Below are 22,118 nucleotides of genomic sequence, written 5' to 3'. Positions count from 1 at the left end.
GTGCCGTCCGAGAGAGCCTCTGCAGGGGGTCCCACCTCTCGGAACTGACCGGAAGCCGGGCGGAGCCTGGGCGTCACTGCGGCTCCACCCCACCGCAGGCTGCTCTCCGCTCTCTTGGGTCCGGCCTTCCCTGCAGCCAATGCCTGGTGACCAGAGTCCAGTGAGTCCAGTTCAGACGTCCCCTGCCCGCCAGGTCTGTCTGGGGCTGACTCGTCTCCACCGTCTGCCGGGCATGGGGGTGAGCACAGGCCTGAGTGTGCGCCAGGGATTGGTTGCCCCCCAGGCCTGCCGAGGGTCCGGGCAAGCGGAGGATGGAGGGACGGGACGGAGGGGGCAGGACACAGCTGGGGGCATCAGGGACGGTTCATTTCATTCTCGTCCTCGCCCTCACAGCTGCTGCGTCCTTCTCCCCTTCCCTCTCCTCACAGCTCCATCCGCCTGCAGCGCAGTTACTTCATCCTTCTTACGGTGTAGTTACATAGAAGTCGTGAAGGGCGGAGGACACGTAGGTGGGGGTGAACGAACTTTGTCCTAAGAGCAACCGGGTGAAGCCCCTCCTGCAGGGGAAGTTCTAGGGGATTAACTCAAGGACTAGAGCCCACCTGGGGGTTCCGCACTCCAGATTACCAGGAGATCTGCACAAGGGCGGGATCCCATCAGGGTGTTTTCCTTTCTCCTCTCCTCAGCTAGGAATCCATTTAAACTAGCATAGTGAATTGACTTCTTAGAATACTTCTAGTCATTTTGTATGAACACAGTGAGAGATATATTAAGCTTAAAGCTTGGCTCTTCCTGTGGACATCTCGCTGTAGGTCCCAGACCACAGTCCTCGGGCCAGGTTAGTCTTTCCTAACCCCTGCAGGGCCCTGTTCAGTTACTTCTTTTGGGGTCGTGACAGAGTTTGTTTGATGACCACGCTCTTAACTGATACGTCTCATGGCACTTAACTTGTCCCTTTTCGATACCAGGGTAGCTGATAGCTTGCCCTGGGCCCATCCTTGTCCCTTGCTGGGACCCCCTCCTTGGGGGTGTTAGGAAGTAAGTCAAGAAAACATGATGGATGCCCAGGAGTAAATATTATCCGGAGCCAACTAACTCCCATGTTACAGAAGCACAGCATCAACTGTCTTCCTGTGTCTGTACAAAAAGGACGTTGTTAAACCATGCAAAGGACATAAAGGAAAGAGAAAGGCAGTTTAGGATTATTAGTGCCTGGTGGAATTGGGTGTGCCTTGGGAGCACTGTGGTGGGAGTAACCCAAGAAACCTAACTCCCTGTGGAAGGAGCAAGGACAAACCAGTGTCACCCAACACTGGGGATGGTCACATCATTTCTCTCTGACCCCAGGCCCGGCCTCCCACACCTTGGGGCCCCTCCAGGGTCTCAGTGCTCCTTAAGGAAGTTCCTCACTTGGGTCAAGCGACTTCACACTGAGGCCAATCCACGATGCCCCCGGGGCCTCCCGGCTGTCCCAAAGACGCTCCAGGAAGGTCTCTGTGCCTGGGAGGGGGGCGGGCGGGCCCTCGCCTGGACCCTCCAGCCTCGACAGCAAGGGCTCAGCCCCGGGGCCGCGGGGAACACAGCATTCACTGACTTGCACATTCTGAACTTTTCCCCTTGAATTATTGTGTAATATTCAGGAGTCATTTGTGAAACGCATAACATTCTTGGAGGGAATTTACATATCAGCTGTTCCCACCGGCGTCAACAACAGTAGCATGAAATGTATCTACTCCGTTTCCCCTCATCCAGTGCTCCTACCTTCTTTTTCCCTTTAATTTTTATATATGGTAAAAATTTCATTGAGGAGAGATTTTAGATGACAGGACTGTAATTTTAAACCCAATAGAAGAGGTGTAAGCAATTTGAGCTTAGCTGAAGCATAATCTTAGGTTGTCAAGAAGAACCCATTCTCCCTATGCTAATCAATCAGCGTATCATGCGACCAATCATCTCCTCAGCTTAGCATATACCCTCAGGTTTGATATATCTATTAACTGCCCATCACACAGCCCGGCTCTGGGTGATGAGATTCCCTCGCTTGGCATTTGGCGGCCGACGACTGAGCTATCACAGCCGCAGATAAATGCCAGAGTGGAGATTTCAATCCCCTTCCTGAGTGCAGAGACAATCCAGGAACGTGGGAGATAGTCTTAGAAGAGAAAACACAGAAAATTACATTTCTCCACACTGCGGCACGTGCGAAAATTGTATATATTACACAATTTCCCTCCCTGGGCACCGCAGAACACAGTAAGATTACTCTTTCATTAGGATTGCATCGCGGGCAAAGGGTCTCCAGAACACACCGTGGACTCTTAATTGCAGAAAAACATTAAGAGCCTGCAGCTCATTTGAGCCAAATTCCTGTGCACGCAGGGCCGAGAGGAGAAAGGACTCAGAGATGCCACTTTCCTTGAAATCGGCCGAAGCCGGTGGCGCGGCAAGGCCCGGGCCCTCGGACCCAGTTCTGAAGGAAGCCGGGTGCATGGGCTGGGGGGGCAGGGAGGAGCCCGGCCGCACGTTTGGGTGGGGTGTGTAGGGCAGGGCGGCAGCTGAGGAGGGCCCTTGAGCTGGACGCTGGCTTTCTCAGAGAGTGGCCCGGCAGGTTTGCCTCCTGCGCATCCGCGGTGGGGTTGGCCGAGTCCAGCTCCGTGTCCCTCCTCCCCAGAGACTGAGAGAACGGGCGAGGCATCCCCCTGCTCTGTGCTCGGTGCTCACAGGGGCCTGCGGCGGCCCCGGCGGCCCAGCTGAGCTGCCCCATGGGCCTGGGCCCACCCTGGGAGGCCGGCCTGGCGAACTTGGCGTTTTTCTCAACAGAAGGGAACTGTGTGCTGAGCTGGAGTGGTTGTTTGGCTTTAAGAGTTAAAGGTTCTTTCTGGGGAACGGACCCCAGAGGCACTTTGTCGGGCCGAGCCCGCTTGTGGCAGCAAAGAGAAGGAACCAAGCCCAGAGCGAGGCCCTGACCCTCTGCCTGCGTCTCTCGGACCAGCCTGGCCTCCGCCGACCTCCGCCCCTCCGACCCAGCTCTGCATAGCGGCCCTGCGGGCGTGGCCCTTGGGGGCAGTGGGGACGTTGCCCTCCCTGGCTGCCAGGGCTCAGGGCGTGGGCACCCACTAGCCTTCCCGGATCCCGCGGCTATCGCCCTGCGGCTCGGGCGAGGCAGTGAGGCCTGCGGGCCCACGCGGGGCCCGGGGTGCGGCCGCAGACGAGCCAAAGCGCCTGGTGACGTCGCTTCTGGCGTGGACGTCACAGGCTCGCCCTCAGAGGGGCCGGCCCGGGCACTCTGCCCAGCCTCCCTGCTGCGGGGCGTTCAGAACGGGCTGGCTGCGGACTCTGCCCGGGAGGGCCGGTGCTGTCCCCCTCCCTGGGGGCTCTGTCGCAGGGATGCCACGAGCGCGTGCGTGAATGGACTCAGTTCCCGGCCCCTCGTGCCCCGGAAGCAGCCACGCCTCGTCCCCCTGCTCGGGGCCGGCCTGGGGCTGCTCGTCCGTTATCATCCCTGTCATCCAGCGATGCCTGCTCACCTTTCAAATCTGTAAAAAGTATTTAAAAGAAAGAGAAATTGTTCGTGTTTCAAAACCCATTATAATGCATTTTCAAATATGTCAGCCACATCTTTGTTAGAATTAAACCGGGGATTGGTTCTGAGCGAGTCGCCCTCCGTCCCTCCAGCTGCAGTGCTGGAAGCATCTAAGCTGCTTATTATATTGATGGGTTTGCAGCTCTGCGGCAAATGAGAACAGGCAGCTGCCTCCTCCATCAAAGCAGAAAGCAGCCCGAGTTTTTATTAACCGCGTGTTCATTTCTTCTATTGCCAAAATTCTTGCACAAAACAAAAGAGCAGTTTTAGCACATTATTGCTTAACTAGACGTGAGCCACTGACAGCAAGTGATAAGCTGTCTGCTTTTCACAACTGCTAATCATTTCTGGTAGATGTTTTAATATAGCGGAATATAAATTTTGTAATTTACATCTACAATGCTACGTAAATTTATCGATCCAGTTTGTTAGAGGGGAATGAGGCTATAATCACAAAAGCCTTTCCCCCGTGTTGTTTAATTTTTAATGACTGTTTGAAAACTGGGGAAGGGAAATCAAATCAAATTCGTTTCTCTAAAAATACAAAGAGGTGTGAGGGACAGCCCTCTCGGCTGCCGGGAGGGCTTTGTGGTGGCCGGCGGGGCAGGGCGGGTGCCCGCCGTGTCCCCGGGCCACGCTCAAGGCGGCAGCCCAGCCCGGAACCTGTCAGCAGGGCAGGGGCCTGGCAGTGGGCCCACTCCTGTGCTCTGCCCGTGCCCCTCCGCCCACCCCGGGAGGCCAGGCCCGAAGAGCGGATGCTCCCTGAGCGGGCGCCGGCCACAGCACTGTGACTCTCGCAGCCGGGCCTGAGCGGAAAAGTCGCGTCTCAGGCCCTCCGGATGTCCTGCCGGCTATAGGTTTGCGGCGTCAGTGGCCAGTGCCATGGGTCAGTCTTGGCTCTCCTGGGGAACGCACAGACACAATTTTCTGCGTCAGAAATCACTGACGCCCGCGTCTCACTCTTGAAGCTGTAGCCCCAAATGCTGCGTCTCTGGAGTCCCCGAAGCAGTTCCCGCCAGCACAGGCAGGGATGGGCACAGGGCGGCCTCCTGGGGGGAGGTCCCGTGGGGTCCCTGTGGGCGTCCTAGTGCTCGGCGCCTTGGACAAGTGGCCTGGCGCCTGCCCCTCAAGCCCTGGCTCCCTCCTGGAGGAGTGGACAAGCTGGCCTGGGGGCCCGACTGCCGTGTGGGAGCCGTGCATGGTGCCCTGGCCACAGAGGTTGAAGCCACGGAGGCTGGTGCTGTGGTGACCTCGGACTGACACTGGCTGACAGTGCCCTCGGTTGGCCTTGCGGCCAACCCCGGACGCAACCATGACTGACTCTGGCTTGACACTGTGGCCACGGCTGGGATTGGTACCAGGGCTGGCCATGGGGCTGACGCTGTCACTGACTCTGGTGGCCGTCGTGGCTGATGCCACAACCGACACTAACTGTGCCGTGGCTGGTGCCGCCCCTCCCAGTTCTGGGGTGGCGCGTCCCTCTTCTGCTCACTCGCTGGGCGTCTCTGGCCGCTACCCTAGGCCGGGCTTGATGTGGGAGCCACATCATGGCCAGAGCTGGGTGAACGGGATCGTGAATGTTTCAAGAAAGAAAAATGTGCTCAGGCCGGAACCCCGGGGTGGGGTCTGCATCTCGGTGCCCTTCCGGGGTGTCGCCACGCCCCCCAACCCCCACCCCCACCATCCACCTGCACTGTGGGCCCAGAGGGGCCCGCTCATGCCACAGGTGCCTCTCTGTCCCGCACACACCGCGGGATTCCGAGCCCAGCCCTGGAGCACACTGCCCAGCGTGTGTGAGTGGAGTGTGTGAGGGCAGTGAGTGGAGAGGTGTGGCGTGTCCAAGGACACGCCGGCTTAGACCCACAGATGCCTCCGCCCTGGCATCTGTGCCCTTCCCGGGAAGGTGGTCCCGGGGCCGTGAGGCTGTGGTCTGGTCTTGTGCCACGCTCCTCGAAGAGCCCCGGCCCTGTGGTCCCGGCAACTCCCCGGAGATGGGGTCTGCTCTGTGGCTCGTTTGACAGGTCAGAGCGGAAGTGGCCCTGGCTTTGGGGCAGCAGAGACAGCAAAGCCGCCAGGGAAGCCATCTCCCCGGCGGGGTGGGGGGCTGGCGCTCGGGTGAGCTTCTCCCACCTCTCAGCGGGGCGCGCGTGGCTCTCACTTCCCGCGTCGCGATGACTTTCTTCCCCTTCGTAAGGGTGGTCAGCGAGAGGCTGCGCCTGCAGGAGACCCCACGGGGCCCCGGGGTGGGGGGTGACGTGGCTCCTCCACGCGTGGCCCAGCACCGTGACCCCAGCGGCGGGTTCAATGCAGGAGTCAGGCGGGGGTCCTGCCCCAGCATGGGGAGACCCGCAAGCCCCCGGGGGTGCCATGCTTCTGCAGAGCTGTGGGAGGGGGCGGTGGAGGCGCCCACAGGGCAGGGCTCAGGACAGTGGCCTGGGCACTGCCGGACGAGTCGTGCTGGGTCCAGCGGGTGGCCCGTGGGCGGCCGGGCTGTGTCCCTTTCTGCTCTCCTGGACGCAGGCACCGCAAGACTCCGCTAAGTGGGGCTTTTCAGAGGAAAGGGAAAAGGGAAGCAGGGATGAGGCCACCTCCTGAGTATGCTGCTGAGACAGCGACCAGTGGTCTGAGGTGTGTGTGTGTGTGTGTGTGTGTGTGTGTGTGTGTGTGTGTGTGTCCCTGGGCTCAGCGGACAGCAATCTGAGTGTGTGGTCCTACTGTGCTTGGCACTTAGGGGTGTGTCTCTGTGTGTGTGTGTGTGTGTGTGTGTGTGTGTGTGTGTGTGTGTGTGTGTGTCCCTCCATGCTCCGTGTCCAATGATCTACGTTTGTGCCTGTGTGTCTGTCCCTGTCTGCATGTGTCTGTGTGTCTGCGTGACTCTTCGTAGAGGGCACTAGGTTTTATTTTTAAATAGCTTTATTCTAAGACGGTTACTCAAGAGGGATGAAAGAGGCTGAGAGACAGACAGACAGATGTGTGCAGGAGGGAACACAGGCTTCGGCAGGGGGAAGCTGAGCGTCTGTGTCTCGGCTGAGAAACGAGCCAGTCTCCAGCGTGAGGAAGAGCCCAAGCAGAAGAGCTTAAGAACTCGCCGGAGGGGCGGGACCCACTGGCTGAACCCCCAGCCTTGCCCGCGTGAGGCCTCAGAGTTTAATCCCTGGTGCCACCTCGTGAGACACGCATGACTGCGACCCGGGGTGTGCCCCCCAGGGTTGTGCACAGCCTAGCAGGTGCACAGGAGAGAGAGTGAGTCCACAGCGAGGGCATGGCCCAGCCGCATCACAGCCAGTCCTGGGGCAGCACTTGGGGGAGGGGCGGGGGGGGCACGAGACCTGGCGGCGTCCCTGGGCGAGGGGAAGCGTGGCTCTCCGCTGGGGCGTCAGACACCCACAGTGCAAGAGGCATCCCGCTTCCTCTCAGCCCGGCCCTGGCTGCAGTGCCACACCCTCGCACCCACGTCTGTCCTACCGATTGGTGGTGCCGTGGTGCCAGACCCCACCCCGGAAGCAGAGGGCTCCACTTCGACACTTGCTGCGTGAGTCGAGTCCGTATGCGTCTCGAGTGGACACACCTTCCTCTAGGTCAGGGCTAGCCCCAAGCAGGGTGGCGGGTCATGCAAGAAGCGGCATCAGTTTCCTTCTCTTCTTGCCTGCGCCCGTGGGACCCCCCGCAGCCTCTGAACTGCTCTCTGGGCCCCCCCAGCGACGCTCAGGGCTGACCCCTGGCCCTGCACTCCTGGTGGCCTGGGGGATCGAACCCGGGTGGGCCGCCCTACTGCCGTGCTATCTCTCCAGCCCAGGATATCTTTTAAAACATTTTAAAATGTTAGCGAAAATAGAATAGGTTGGCAGAATCCTATCTTGGCTAGACCTTGAGGAAAGTCTGACTGGGACTTGGTTCATTGCACTTTTTAGAGAGGACTTGAGTCACCCACAGTGCCCCTCACTTGCCCCTTTGCTGGACAGTTTCCACCGAAGAAGAAAATCGCGTTTGGTCAAACATGGGGAGAAAAGTGTTGTCCTAGCACTTCCTTTCCTGGCCTCCTCGGTGCCACTGGCCCAGAGCTCCCACTGCAGAGTGACCGGGTGCTGGCTGGCCTGGCCACGCTGTCCTGGGCAGAGGCGGGCCCTGCTGGGGCCCCAGAGTGGGAGCGGCTTGGCCCCGGGAGGCCCAGGGGATGGCGCCCAAACCCTCGGCAGCCGTAACACACCAGGGCTGGGCTTTCGAGCGAGCGAGTTCTGAGCTTTGCTCTTTGTGTTTAATTTAGTTAAAAGTCAACCCCTGTAATTTTGGAGGGGAATTATAAAACTCTTTTAAAAGGCTGCATTTTAGAAGTCACACTCTGGTACTTAATCAAGGCATAAATTTGAGTTAAATACCCTTCCCCTCTCGTTCTTCTTAAATTTCCGAATCATCCGCTAATGGCACAGAAGGACTGTTCCGGGTGATTCTACCCGCGTGGCCTGGGCCACGTCTTTCCTCGAACCCCCCAGGAGCAGAGCCTGTGCCCGCAGGTTGTCGGGATGGCTGCTGGGTTTGGGGGCTCCCTCTGCCTTGGCAGTCCCCGCAAGCCAGACAGCGGCATCCCCCACGGCCACTCACTTTCTCCGCAGTGGGGCGGTTGTGTGTCTGTCCCCTCCATCCGCAGTCCTCGGACTCCGGACCGTGTCTCAGGCCCAGAGAGGCCGGCCGGGCTCTGAGTCCCACCGCGGGTTGGTTCCTGTTCCCCTCGCGAGGCGTGTTCCCTCGGGCAGGTGGGCCGTGGGGCCGGCCTGGAGCGCCCCGGTGGTCTCTGCCGGCGTCTCCCACTGGGCTCTTCTCATTTCGGGGCTCCCCTAAGGCTTGGGGCTCCCGCTCCTCTGTGTCCGGGAGTCCCGCCCAGTGAATGCACACCGGCACCCCCAGGGGGAGGCCTGTGCCCGTCAGCGAGGCTGTCGCAGAGAAAGCATGTCCTGCCACCTTCTCCACTTGGAAACGCAGAGTGTCAGCAAACCGTGAAAAGCACTTAGAGCTGTGAGCATGCCTCTCTCCTCCTCGAGACGGACTCCTCAGGAAAGCAATTGATGATAATTGTGGAAATGCCGTTGGTGGGGTTCAGTGGGAAGAATCTCTTCTCTGGAAAGATGCACCAGGATCGCGAGAGGAGCGAGTCTTGGTTTCTGCCCTCCATTTTGATTTCTGGCTGATGGAAACACGATTTGTGCATATTAAAAACACGAGTCCAGACCCGGCCCCAGGAGGACGCCCTCGGGCCTTGCCTGTCCTCACCCCGAGCAGCGCAGACCCCTCCCTGCTGAGGGCAGTCGTGCGTTCTGGGGTCGGAGGCCCAGAGCAGCACGAATTACTGATTCCAACTTTAGGAATTGGTCATTTTGATGGGTATTGTTTTGGCCGTTGTCTTGTGCTGGGAGTCTCGCCGAATGTGTTCCTGGTATTTTACCAGTTTCCTGGGAGGAAGGTTGTAAATCTCCCGATGAGGAAAACAACAAAAGAAGCCCCAGGGGTATGAGTGTCCGGGAGGGACACCGTGAAGCTTGGGTCAGGGCACGCTGATGCCGCTGAGTCTTCAAGCCGTTGGCTGAGAAGAGGTTGCGGAGTCCGTCCCGTCACACAGTCTCTGCCTTTGCTGTCTTGCAGGCTTGTGGCCCGCCGAGGAAGTCCTGGCGCACTACTGCCTGCAGCACGCGGACATCTTCAGGTACTGGCCCCCGCTGACCGCTCTGCACACTGGGAGCCTCTGAAGGTGGCCATCGCGGCCTTCCTCCAGTGAAGTTGTTCAAAGGGGGGGTGGGAGGGAGCGGGAGGGAGTTGGAGGGAGAGGAAGGGAGAGAAGCGGCCAGCTCCGCAGCGGCCAGCTCCGCTGTTAGTCAAAGGCTTCCTTTCCACTCAAGGCGCTTCATTTTACTTTGATTTGGGGAAAACAAAAGCAAAGCCCTAATCAATCCTTCCTGATTGTGCAGGTCACAAAAACAAGAGTGCCGAGGTCCTTTCAACTTCCCGGGAGTCAGCGCCCCCCAGGCCTTAAAGGCACAGAGGCTGCTTCCACTCTCGGGGTGTCTGTGGGACGTCGGGGCTGCTGCCACCCAGCCACGGGAACCAGCGCCCCAGCTGTGGCTGTGGCCGGAGGTCAAACCCACAGCCGAGTTTTAGGCAGAAAACCAGAAAAAATCCTTTTTATTTAAGAATTCGAAAGCAGTTGGCAGATGCAGAGATCCGGAATTTGTTCTTTCCCGATTCTTGTTTTTGTCGCGATCCTCCGCTTTTGCGTCTTCTCTGTTCCCGCCTGGACGGGGGCCTGGGGCAGGGCGGGCAGACAGACGGACAGTGCAGAGCCCTGGCCGCTCACGGTCCGGCTTGCAGCAACCCAAGTGCCGGCCGCCCCTCACGGCACTGCCTCACTCCCGACTTCCCCGTGGAGGAAAGAAACTCTGCAGCCGGGCGTGTGGGCACCCCAGCCGTCACGCGGCGTGGAGGCGCTTCTGGAGAGGGGGGCCGCGGCCCCTCGCAGCAGCGGCCGGTGCTGTGCGGGTGGGCTCGGCGCCTGCGCGTGCTGCGAGCCCTTCTCGGGGCTCTCCCGTGTCCGGGCCTGCTCCAGGGTCTGGGCTGCAGGAAGGTGAGCCAGGGCCCGTGGCCGCTTAGCGCTCTGGCCCGGCGGTTTCCGAGGCAGCAGCAGCGTGACCAGCCGCGCCCGCCCGGGCTGGCAATTATCTTTCGCGGCCGCAGCCCTGCCATTGACAGCCGGGGACCCTGCCCGGCTTCCAGCCCAGCGGTGGCGGTGCGCTGGCCCTCTAATGAGGGGACCCCCTGCTGCCCCCTGCTCTGTGACTTTGCTATTTCATAATTATTTCAAAACGCCAGCGCCGTGAGGCAGGCCCGCGCGTCTCGGGGACTTCCTGGAAGCGCCTTGTCGCCGCAGATGGCCGCCTGTCCGGGTGGCAGCACCGCCCGCCTCATTTACATGGCCCCGCTTCTGTTCTCTCTTTCAGGGGCCGAGCCGTGTGCGAGCTGGGAGGGGGCATGACATGCTTGGCTGGGCTCATGGTAGGTCTTTTCTCCAGCCCGATCCCATTCAGAGGGCGGAACAAAAGGAGCATGGGCCGAGCACCGCCGCGCTGCCTGGCCGGCCGGCGGAGGCCTTCCGGGTCGCGTGGGTCTGGGGCTGGACGAGCCGCACCAGACTCGCCCGTGTCGGCCCCGGGCTTGTTGTGACAGTCCCGGCCAGGCACACTCTTTCTTTGCCGTCCCGAAGGCATTTTTTTTTTCCAGATTATAGTCCCATTTGCTAAGATACAGACTAGCAGGCGAATCACAGTTGGAGCACATGATATAGCTGCTAATGTTTTGCCTGCATTATTACACCAACAAACATGATCCAGAGCGCTGGGTAATTAGATTCTTTTGAATTCGATTGGCCATTCAGGAGCGCCGTTCCCCATTCTTGGGTTCTGAGTCATGTATTCAGGAGATATTATGTGGCAGCACAGTGCATTAGACAAGTTTTTATGTCTCTACAAATAAAAGCATATTGTTACACTGATTGGCATTTGACAAACCTGTCGCTCTCACACAATGTGCCGAGGTTACAGCCCAACGTGCGAGCATGTCAAAGCTCACAAGGAAAATTACCCTCACAAAGCCATCTGCCTGCAACGCAAAGTTATATGAAGGGCATCAGGCAGGCAGACAGAGGCACGCTGAAAGGAGAGTGACAGGCTCGTATGATGGCTCCGTTAGATAAACAGAGGCCCACAAATGAAAGCCTCTCAGAACACCGTCATCCCCTGTCACAATGCAATTACCCAACAGAGTGATAGCAAGATAGAGTCTCCGCAAATGGAATGATAAAAGTATTGACTGATTTGATTGAATGATTAAAATAATGCAGACGTAAAATGAAAAAAGATTGGAGATCGCTCCCGAGGAATGGGTGGGAAGCATGATACTGCGCTGTCAGCCGCCTCACCCGGCTCGCTCCTCGCAGGTCGCCGCTTCTGCCGAGGTCACGGAAGTTCTGCTCAGTGACGGGAACGGAAAGGCCATCCGCAGTATCCTTGCTCGGGAGGAGGCCGGCCGTCTCGGCCGTGGAGGCAGCGCACTCCCCACCCAGGCCCCGCACACAGGCCGGGCGGGGGGCGGGGCCGGGCGCCGCAGAGCAGCCTGTATCCGTGGATTTATTTTCCTGCGCGGCTCACGCGGGCCCTCTCAGGCAGGCCGCGCTCGTGGCGTTCTCCGGGAATGCTCCACGCTCACCGCGGTGCGCCCGGCCCCCTCTGCAGCCACGCGTGCCGTCTCCTCTCTCTCTGCTGGAGGGTCTGGCTCAGACCCCACTGAGCAGCCGTCTCCACTGACACACACACACAGGCAAGGACTGAGCTGAACCCGGAAGCCGGGCGGCCCCTCGTCTGTGCTTCCTGAGCGAGGGGCCGGGCTTGCTCGGGCAGTCAGGGCTGGGTGCGGGGACTCCGCGACCTCCCCTCCGCTCCCAGACCCTTTGGCGTGGGTGGCGCTTACATAACGCCCTTTCCCCCCGACTTCTGCCCTCTGCGTTTTCTGAGATCAGATTCTGCAGCGGCCCACCTGGGCTGCGGGCCGGGAAAAAGGCGGCGACTGGGGGCCCTTCTTGGAGCCAGGGCCCCTCCGTACCCGCAGGGTTTTACCACGGCCTCGGCTCTCCCGAGCGTCTCCTGGGGACGAGCTGCTGTCGGCTTTGCTGCTCTCCTAACTGAGCCCCTCTGAGGGCTGCGGGGGTGGCGGAGGAGGCCGGGCGGGAGCCGGGCTGTGACCAGACTCTCCCTCTGCAGCGGCCGAGAGCCGCGAGGACTTGGTCCCACGGGGGCAGCCTCTGTAGCCATCCGTGACTGATTGTGGTGTCCGGGTGGTGAGGCCTCTGAGATCAGCCGCTGTGAACCAGCCCCCCGCCCCCTGCCAGCGTGGGTTGAGCTGAGCACAGCCCTCCCGGGAACGGGAACGTGGATCTGCAGCCCTAGAACGTCTTGTTGCGGGGTCACGTTGCGGCAGGGAGAGGAGAGGCAGCCCCTGGCCTCGCCGGCCGACAGAACTTAGTTGTCGTTTCCTGGTCTGTCTGTGTGGCGTGTGCTGCTGTAGCCCGACCTGGCGCTTTTCTGATGAAGTGGGACATCGCCTGGGCGCGGCCTCCCGCCCCCTGTGCCGGCCCTGGGCCAGCCAGGCCACGCTGCCTGGACTCGTCCTGCTCCAGACACCTCCGCCGGGGCAAGTGTCTCTTGTTTGTCTCTGGCCTTTGGCGTCCGGGAGGCCCAAACGTGACGCCGGAAGATACGAGCCAGAAATGTCACCTCCTAGCAGTGAGGGTGGGGTCGGCCCACAGGGGATGGTCCCGGGAAGGGTCTTGACACACCGCTGGTTCTTCTCCTTGGCAAGCGGAGGCGCAGGAAGCCGAGGGTCACGTGGGCCCTGTCTCACTGCTTCTCTCCCTCTTGTTGCTTGGACCGTGCGCTGGGTTGACTCCCAACCCTGTGCTCCGGGATCAGCCCTGGTGGGGCTCAAGGGGACCGTGTGGTGTCAAGTGGGCCCTGGGGGGCTGCGTGCGGGGCCAGCACCGCCCTCTCTAGCTGCTCCCACCCGGCTCTGCTGTTCGTCATGGGTCAGACTGCCCTGACTTCCTTTTGGAAAAGCCACCAAGATTCCAGCTCTCGCCTCTTTTATTTTTTATTTACTTATTTATTTGTTTTTCTTTTTGGGTCACACCCGGCAATGCACACGGGTGACTCCTGGCTCACACACTGAGGAACTACTCCTGGCAATGCTCGGGGGGCCATAGGGGATGCTGGGAATCGAACCCGGGCCAGCCATGGGCAAGGCAAACCCCCTCCCCGCTGTGCTATTGCTCCAGCCCTTCTTGGCCTCTTTTTCTTTGAAAAAGAAGTGTTTCCTGATGGTTGCTGTTTAGCTTCTGTTCCTCCCTCTTTCTCGGCCAGCGAGGCCTGAGTTGCCTCTCGGGGTTTACTCCTGGAAACCGGCCATTTGTCAGCTACGAGAGCATCAGCAGGGCTGGACAGAAGACTCGGGTCTCGCAGAGGTGGGGGCACTCGGGAACTCCTCGTGCCCGTGGCTTGACCCCCAGTTCCTCCGGGTCCTGGTCGGACCCCGGGCTGCCCTGCCAGCTGCCTCCCCCAGCCCGAGAACAAAGGCCCCGGGACATGTCACCTCTCAGGCCTCCACCAGGCCGCGCTGTGGGGAGGGACGGGGCAGTGGCCAAGTCCAGCCCTGCTCAGCTTGGCCCATGTGCCCGTTTGCGCAGGAGGGTCGGCTCTGCCTGGCCGAGCTCAGGGTCGGGGTGGGCTCGGGGCCCGCCTGCCTGCCCTGTGCTGTGCCTCTGCTCCACCCTCGGGCTCGGAGTCCAGCTCGCGACCCACCACGTGGCGTTTTCCCGATCGAGTGTGGGCTGGGAGGCCCAGTGCCCCGTGTGGCCGCCCCAGCGCCTCCATCGCCCGGGGCCCCACGTCAGCTGCCACCGCAGCAGATTGCCGAGGGACTCAGAGGGTGACCGAGTCGTGACCCCCACGACTCAGAGCGAATCCAGCCACTGGTGACCACGTGGGTCTCCGGGCTCCAGAACGTGGCGTGGCCAGGCTGAGTGAGGCCAGCACGCAGGGTGGGCCCGGGGTCAGGCTGCACACCCATCTCACGTGGTGGCCTCTTGCCCCAGTGCTCGCCTGCGCAGCTGAGGCTGGCGGGACGTGAAGGGCTGAGCCACGCTGGCTGTGGGACCCAGCTCCTCCCGGAGGACCCGCCCTGATGACCTGCCAAAGTCACCAGCACCTGAGGAAAGGCCGGGGGAGGTCAGAGTTCACGGGACAGGCAGCACTGGCCACGTGGGTCTGGGAGTGCAGGTCACCTTCACCACTGACGGCCCCACAGCGAGTGCCCGCTTCCGGCCGCGGTCAGTGCAGGAGGGGGAGGGAGCGAGTGGGGGTGTCCCAGAGTGTGTGCCGTGGTCACTCGGCGCGGTCTGACCAGTCTCCCGTGACCCCAGTGCCGCAGGGCCAGGCCAGGACTCCTCACCCGGCCGCACTTCCCATTGGCGACGCTGAGGAGGGTCAGGTCTGTCCTGGACCCTGTGTCCACCTGGACGGCCCAGGGAGCCCACCCGGGGGCATTGTCCAAGCACACGGCCGGGTCCCCTGGGGCTGCGTGCAGGAGCAGCTGGGCCTTGGGGCGGGAAGGGGCCCCCACACTGCGTGGGTGGGCTCCTCAGAAGACACCACAGTGAGAAGCCCCCTTCTCCCTCCGCTGACCCCCTGCAGGCCAGGCCCGGGAGAGTGTGGAGTGTGCAGGGTGTTCGCCAAGAACCCTCAACAGGCTTCCTGGTGTGAACTCCCGTGACTGTTTCATGAAAGGTGTCACCTCCACTAACACAATCCCGTGTTTCCCTCCCTCGGTTCCTCCCAGGTGGGGGGGGGGGGGGGGCGTGGCGGGAGGGCAGGGTGTGACCGCAGGCCATGCTGCAAAGACTTCCCGAAATAGCCACAACTGCAGGCCCGGTGGCGTTTCTGTTCATCAAAACAAGGAGGCAAATTAGTCTCTTTTATTTTTTTAATGAATGCAATTTAACGGTATTTAATTTGCGTATAGGAAAGTTCACCCAGAAAAGAAAAGTCTGCAGCGTAGCACCTTTGTAAGCTCACAAAGCCCTTCTCAGGCCTAATTGCTTCCCGCCCGCCCCAGGAGGAAGTGAGCTGGGCTTTCACGGTGCCGGTGCAGACGCCCAGACGTGGGGCTTCCCCTGCGGGAAGCGGCTGGCACGCGGGAGCAGCCGGCCCCCAGCGCAGGGACCGTGCTATGAACTGGGGTTCCGTTTGTTGGCTCGGGGGCCAAGGCCGCTGTCTCCAGAGCAGAGCGACCCGACGGGCACTGAGTCCCCAGTGACCGCTGGCCACAACTACTGCAAGAGGCCCTTCCCCCGGGCGCCGCTCTGGGCTTCTTGGGCATGGCTTTCTCCGGAACATTCTCCCACATTCCCGAGGCTTCCCACGCCCTCACACATCCTCCCTGTGCCCGAAACACCCTCTGTCCCCAGGGCCGGGCCTCCGGAATCGGGTGCAGCCCACCTGCTCTAGGCAGCCAGCGGCCCGGCCGCCCCCTGCCCCTGCCCCGTCCCCTGTCCCCTGGGTCAGCCCCGACCCCCCTCCGGGCACACTTGGCTGTCCCTGTCCCTGTTGGTTCCCCCACTCCCAGCTCCACGGACCCCCGCCCTCCCCCATGCCTCGGTCAGCCTGCCCCCACCTGCGCCCCCCCCCCCCGTCCCCGCTCTGCCCAGGCCTGATCAGTTTGCTCCCCCGCCCTGTCCAAGGATGCCCCCGGTGTGTCCTCACTCTTGTTCGGGTGCAGGCCCCCCGGTCAGCTGCAGGGGTCAGAGGCGTCTCTGAGTTGTTGCCGACCTTAACCGTGTCCCAGACGTGAATGACATCATCGCTCGGAACCGGAAGGCCGGGACGGTGAAGACTGCTCAGCTCAGCAGCCGGTAAGCCTCGCCGGGGACGCGCTGCCCAGCCCCAGCTGGCTCCTGGTTTCTGCCTAGAGCCCCCAGGAGGGGCACGGGGGGGGTGGGAGAGAGGGGGGCGGCCTGTCCCCCGTCTCGTCCCAGAGACGCCCCAGGTCAGGGGGGCGGGTGTGGGCCTGCCTGGGCTGGGAGGAAGGCGGCTGGCTGGTACTTGGGCGCGTTCATGCCATCACCTCTCCCCGGGCAGGGGCATTTCTCCCGGATGCTGAGTCGGGGGACCCGGAGGCGCCCCAGTGCTGCCGTGTGTGAGCCCTGGGCTCCCGCCTCCCGCACGGGGCAGGTCAGCCGTGGTCACCCCGGGCAGCGTCTCCCTGTGCGTGGGCCCCGCCCCTGAGCCATCCGTCAGGAGCGTTTCCCGGGGCCTCATCTACATGGTTCTCGCGCCGAAGGGACCGCGCGGCCATTTGCCTGGATCTCGGCATATGAGTCGGGGAATAATAGATTTCAGCATCATGCTGTGAGGAGAGATTGTGTTCTTGCAAGACATAATGTTGTTTACTGGGTGTTAATAATCACTAATTAATAAACATATCTAGACTTCCAGAACGTTGCATTTGGAGGAATGAAAGTGTCAAGTGTTTAACTCACAGAGTGAGCAGCGTTTTCTGTCTCAGGAAAATCACTCTGTCCCGTCAGGAAGCACTGGGACATAATGATTGATGTTCCCGCGACGGTGGCCGCAGCTCCTGCCCTCTCCCCCTGGGCTGTGGGACCCCCCTCGAAACTCCTCGTCCCGACGCTGCCTCCAGGAAGTCCTCCTTCTCCTCTCGGGCCTTTGCGGTGGCTTGTCCCTGGTCAGCTGATGCCTGATGCCCTCACACCCTCACGCCCCTTCCTTCTCCATCCCTGTGAGCCCCGGGACGGGAGAGGCCTGGCCGCTGTGGCCAGTCGGAGCCGTGGGAAGAGCGACCAGCTGCTCTCCCTCCGGCCATCACCCCCAGCAGTGGGGAGGTACTTTCAGCACCGTGGGTGTCAGGCTGACGCCAGTGTTCCCCACATCTCTGCATGGACGGTGTGTCTTGGGCGGAGGAGCTTGCCCGTGGGAAATGGCCCCTGAGGGCCACCAGCAGCATTGAGAACGAGCACAGGGACCTGTGTGCCCCACGCTGGCCTGTGGCTGGGGAAGTGACGGGCTGGCGCCCGCCGGGCAAGAGGACACAGAGGCACAGCCAGGCCAGGCCGGGCCCGGGGCCGTGTGGAGGGACGGGGAGGGTCTGTCCCAGCCAGTGGGAGGGCAGGTGGGGTGGGGAGGGCCGAGGGTGGACTGGGCCGGCCCGGCAGGCCCTCGGAGGAGGGGACGGTGGGACCCCCAAGAGCACGGCTGAGGGAGCCCGGAGGCGGGTCCTGGCGGGAGGGTTGGTTCTCCAGACCCAGCACCCTCGCTGCCCTCACCAAGGGAGGGAGGGTGCTGGGCCTGCCCCTGTGCCTCACTTTCCCTGCCCAGGTGCCCGGCTGGGGGCCAGGCGCTCCCACCCGCGGGGCTCCGAGAGTGGCCCTGTCCATGTGGAGACCTGGAGGCCTGTCCAGGGTGTGCAGCTCCTCGGCCAGTCAGGGGTCGCTGCCGGCAGGGATGCCAGGAGTGAACCTGTGGCCAGCAGCTCTTCACTGTCCAGGCTGGAGGCGTCGCTGCCTGGGGGTCAGCGGCAGAACGAACCCAGCCTCCAGGGTCCTGGCGGCGGTTCTCAGGCATCCGTCGTTCTGCCCGGGGTTCCTGATGGCCAGCACTGTCCCTCGACACCACCGCCAGGGTTCCTGACCCGTCCTGTGCTGCGGCCCCTCCTCCCTAGCCACACTGCCCTCCTGCCCTCAGGGCCGATGGGTGACGTTGGGGTCTCCACCTGCTCCTTCGGTCCATCTGTCCCGACGCCGTGGCCATCCCTTCCCTCCGTAGCTGCCTCCGAGCCGGGCACGGCGGATGCCTCCTCACCTGCCTGTGCTCGTGTCCAGAGCTGCGTTGGTCGTCCTTGTCAGGAGCAGTGGCCGTCGGCACTGACCCTTCCCAGTGTCTCACTCTCATTCCTGAGGCACTGACCCTCTTTCCCCAGATTGGTCTGGCTAGAGGAAATTTTTTTGTTTTAGCACTTAATCAGTTTTTTCAGTGAATATCGTTTCTTTGATTTTGCTGTTTCTCTCTCTCTCTCTCTCTCTCTCTCTCTCTCTCTCTCTCTCTCTCTCTCTCTGTCTCTCTCTTTTCATTTCTTTCACTTTGTTCTCAGCTTTCTGATCCTGTTGGGCTTGTCTTACTCTTCTTTTCCTTGTTGAGTTGGAACTGAATTGGCTGAATTACAACCTTTCTCAGAGGAACGTGCAGCTGTGAATTTTCCTCTTGCTACTAATTTAGTGGATCCCACACATTTTCATGTATTGTATTTTCAGCTTTCATTTGGTTCAGAATACTTTTCAGATCTTTTAATTTCCTCTTTGGATTCTAGATTATAATTGTTTATTTTCCAAATCTTTTCACATTTTGTAGGGAAAATTTACTGTACATTTTATTGTAAAATTTATCGTTGATTCTGAATTTAACTCAGGCTGCCAGGGACTTGTTTTTTTGCAATGCACTGAAGCACCCAGAAGTCTCAGACCTGCTTCTTGGCTTGATCCTCAGACATTATAAAATGATTCTGTGTATGACCAGTCCTTGCTCTGAAACCTACCTTCTGGCATGAATCCTGCTACGTTGCTTTCTGTGTTCTGCTTGTATCTGTTTTCATGCTTTACTTTCAACATTGGTAGCTTTATGTTTAAAATACTTTTATTGTGCCTAGGGATGGTGCCAACCCTGTTTATAGCCCAGCTAAGGCCATAGGTCCAACCCCTGGGTCATTATCATACACACATCTATACGTACATGTGCATTGGAAGCAATCTATATATATATATATATATATATGTGTGTGTGCATATATACATACTTTTTTTTTTTTTTTTGCTTTTTGGGTCACATCCGGCGATGCTCAGGTGTTGCTCCTGGCTCTGCACTCAGGAATCACTCCTGGCGGTGCTCGGGGGACCCTATGGGATGCTAGGAATCGAACCCAGGTCGACCGCGTGCAAGGCAAACGCCCTCCCCGCTGTGCTATCGCTCCGGCCCCTAATCTCTATTTTAGCGTCACGGTTTCGTCTCTACCCCACGCTGCCTCTTCACTGGAACAAACATCATGTCCTTGCATCCACTCACCGAGAAGGGTCTGCTTAAATCTGTGGTTTATTCCTTCTTCCTCTTTGCCTCTGCATGAAATGAGACATTTTATTGTTCTTATTGTTCTGTTGCACTTCCCTTGACCCGTCTGCTGTAGCTTTACCATGCTTGTCTTTTTTTTTTTTTTTTGCTTTTTGGGTCACACCTGGCGATGCTCGGGGGTTACTCCTGGCTCTGCACTCAGGAATCACTCCTGGCAGTAGCTCAGGAGACCATATGGGATGCTGGGAATCGAACTCAGGTCGGCCGTGTGTAAGGCAAACGCCCTACCCGCTGTGCTATGGCTCCAGCCCTCCCCCCCTTTTTTTTTTTTAATGAATCACCATGAGGTACAGTTACAGACTTACTTTCATGATTGCGTTTCAGTCAAACAATGGTCGAGTCCCCATCCTTCCACCAGTGCCCATTCCCCACCTCCAGTGGTCCCAGTGTCCCTCCCCCACCCCCGCCTCTGTGGCAGGGCATTCCCTCTTACTCTCTCTGTCCTTCTGGGTGTTGTGGTTTGCAATACAGGTACTCAGTGGCCGTCCTGTTTGGTCCATAGTCTGCCTCAGCGCGCACCTCCCATCCCGAGCGAGCCCTCCCGGCATCCTTTGCTTGGTGCTCCTCTCTCCATCCCAGCTGCCTTTTCCCGCAGCGCCTGAGATGGGCTCCTGACCCTTATCTCCACTGTCCTTAGGCTCCAGTCTCCCATTGTGTCACTCGTGGAGGTATCATGCTGAGTGAAACGAGTCAGCAGGAGAGGGACAGACATGGGAGGACAGAATCACCTGTGGAGTGTGAAGTCGCATAAGTGCCACGTGTCTTCCCTCGCCCCGAGCCCCTGATGCGGCGAGTCCGTTCCACATCATCTCCTCGTCTGGTCCCTGCGTCCCTGCTCCCATCATCCCCAACTGCACCCATGCTCCAATCTCCGTCCCGGACCTGCCTCCCCATGGCCCGCCCGTTCGGAAAGCGCCTTGGGCCTCCGTCTGTCCCTCCACCTCAGTCCCAGGCCCATGCTCTCCCCCGGGGCACCATGTGGGCCCCTGGTGTGCCTTCTGCACCCCACCAGGCCTTCCTTCCCGTTTCCTGGCACACCGGCCGCGAAGAGGTTTGAGGTTCCCCCCACTGGGCTCTAACCCCATCTGGGCCCCACGCTCCCAGGAGGGGAGTGGTGCATGCCAGCACTGTGTGAGTCCTCCAGCTGCCGTGGCTGTTGGGCTAGACCACTCGGTGCCCTGGAGTTTTCTGTTTCTCGTGCTTGGGACTTGCGGAAATTGTTTTGTTCTTTGGGTTCGTTGTTCTTTTTAGACTCTTTTTTTTTTTCTTTTTGGTTTTTGGGTCACACCCAGCGATGCTCAGGAGTTACTCCTGGCTCTGCACTCAGAAATTACTCCTGGCATTGCTTGGGGGACCACACATATGGGATGCTGGGGATCGAACCCAGGTCGGCTGTGTGCAAGAGAAACGCCCTACCTGCTGTACTATCGCTCCAGCCCCAAGGGTTAGTTGTTCTTAGTACATTTTGAAAATTTTAAACAGCCACTTTTAGTTTTTAATTCTTTCCATTTTTATTTGCTTGCTATGTTTACGTCTCGTATGATCTATATTTCCATTACTTAAAAGCTTTTCCTCTTTATTCAAACGTCGTGGTTTACAGAGTTGTTCCCAGTGCGTCTGTTCCAGGCTTGCAGCATTCCAGCCCAGACGCCCCCGTCACTGTTGTCTTCCTCCACGGGTGTCCATTTCCCGGTCACTGTCCCACGCCTTCCTCTGTAGAGCCACAAGATAGCTTGTTTTATGTGCTTATGACGACTAAATGGCTAATGGAATTATCAAAAAATACTACTTGAATAAAAAAAAAATTGTGAAAATTGTTATATGTCCCCAGGGGGACATTAAGTCCTTGTCTGAGGGTTTTCTAACCTGTTGTTGCTAGTTGAGCCACGTGTTAATGTTCTCGCTTATGAGTTAGATGACTTTGTTCCCGTCTAGTTTGGTGTGATCTTCTTGGATTCAGTATTGCAGAGTTTGGAGATGTTGCACAGCCATGTGTGTGCCTCCAGCCCCAGAAACTCCAGGATATTTAACTGGTCGTGGTGACATGACGGTGGCTGTGCAGAGGGTGTGTGCTTTCCAGCGCTTCTGGGAGTCTAGGGAGGGGGGATTTTCAGCCAGGGGATGGGTGTATCCGTGAATGTTTACAGCGAGTTCTTCTCTCCTGAGACTTAATCATGAGTCTGTAGAGCTGGGGCAATAGACAGGCTTACAGGTGGGGTCAATCTCACTTCTGCATATACTTTGTCTCCTCCTCTGTTCTACCCTTCGAGGACTCAGATTACACATTTATAGGCCCCACCTCAAGCAGATTCGGTCTTGCTTAAGAACGTTAAATGCACATATATAAATACCTGAGTGAAATCCCCCTTATTTGTAGGGGTTATGCAATGACCAGGGCTTACTTCTGGCTCTGTGCTTAGGAATTACTCCTGGTGGACTTGGGAGACCATATGGGGTGCTGAGGATAGAACCTGGGTCAACTGTGTGCAAGTCAAGCACCCTCCTGGCCAAACTATGGCTTCAGTCCCTCTTTCATGCTGTTTCTCTCTCACCTCAGTTTATCTCTGCTGATCTCTGCTGTCCATGGTCTTCCTCCTGCAGTGTATACTGCACTTGTGGTTCCACTAGAGCTAGTCTCCTATAGGAAACTCATCCCCTCTAGGACACAGTCTCCTATAGTACACTTATCCCTCTAGGACACAGTCTCCTGTAGGACACTCATCCCCTCTAGGACACAGTCTCCTGTAGGACAC

The 22,118-nt window shown here is 59.2% G+C and overlaps 1 protein-coding gene across 1 annotated transcript in view; it reads left to right on the top strand.

Annotated features, from left to right (window-relative positions):
• The window catches only part of CAMKMT (calmodulin-lysine N-methyltransferase), a 152,744-nt gene that overhangs the window by 115,875 nt on the left and 14,751 nt on the right, over positions 1-22,118 (top strand). The window contains exons 6-9 of the mRNA XM_056130539.1: positions 9,218-9,278; positions 10,567-10,621; positions 11,562-11,625; positions 16,016-16,082. Coding sequence (XP_055986514.1) covers positions 9,218-9,278; positions 10,567-10,621; positions 11,562-11,625; positions 16,016-16,082 — 247 coding nt within the window. The remainder of the gene's footprint in view (positions 1-9,217; positions 9,279-10,566; positions 10,622-11,561; positions 11,626-16,015; positions 16,083-22,118) is intronic.

The sequence above is a fragment of the Sorex fumeus genome, unplaced genomic scaffold (genome assembly GCF_029834395.1).
Source record: "Sorex fumeus unplaced genomic scaffold, SorFum_2.1 ptg000079l, whole genome shotgun sequence".
Classification (NCBI taxonomy): Eukaryota; Metazoa; Chordata; class Mammalia; order Eulipotyphla; family Soricidae; genus Sorex; species Sorex fumeus.
The sequence above is the reverse complement of the archived record's forward strand: the minus strand, read 5'-3'. Positions and strand labels throughout refer to the sequence as shown.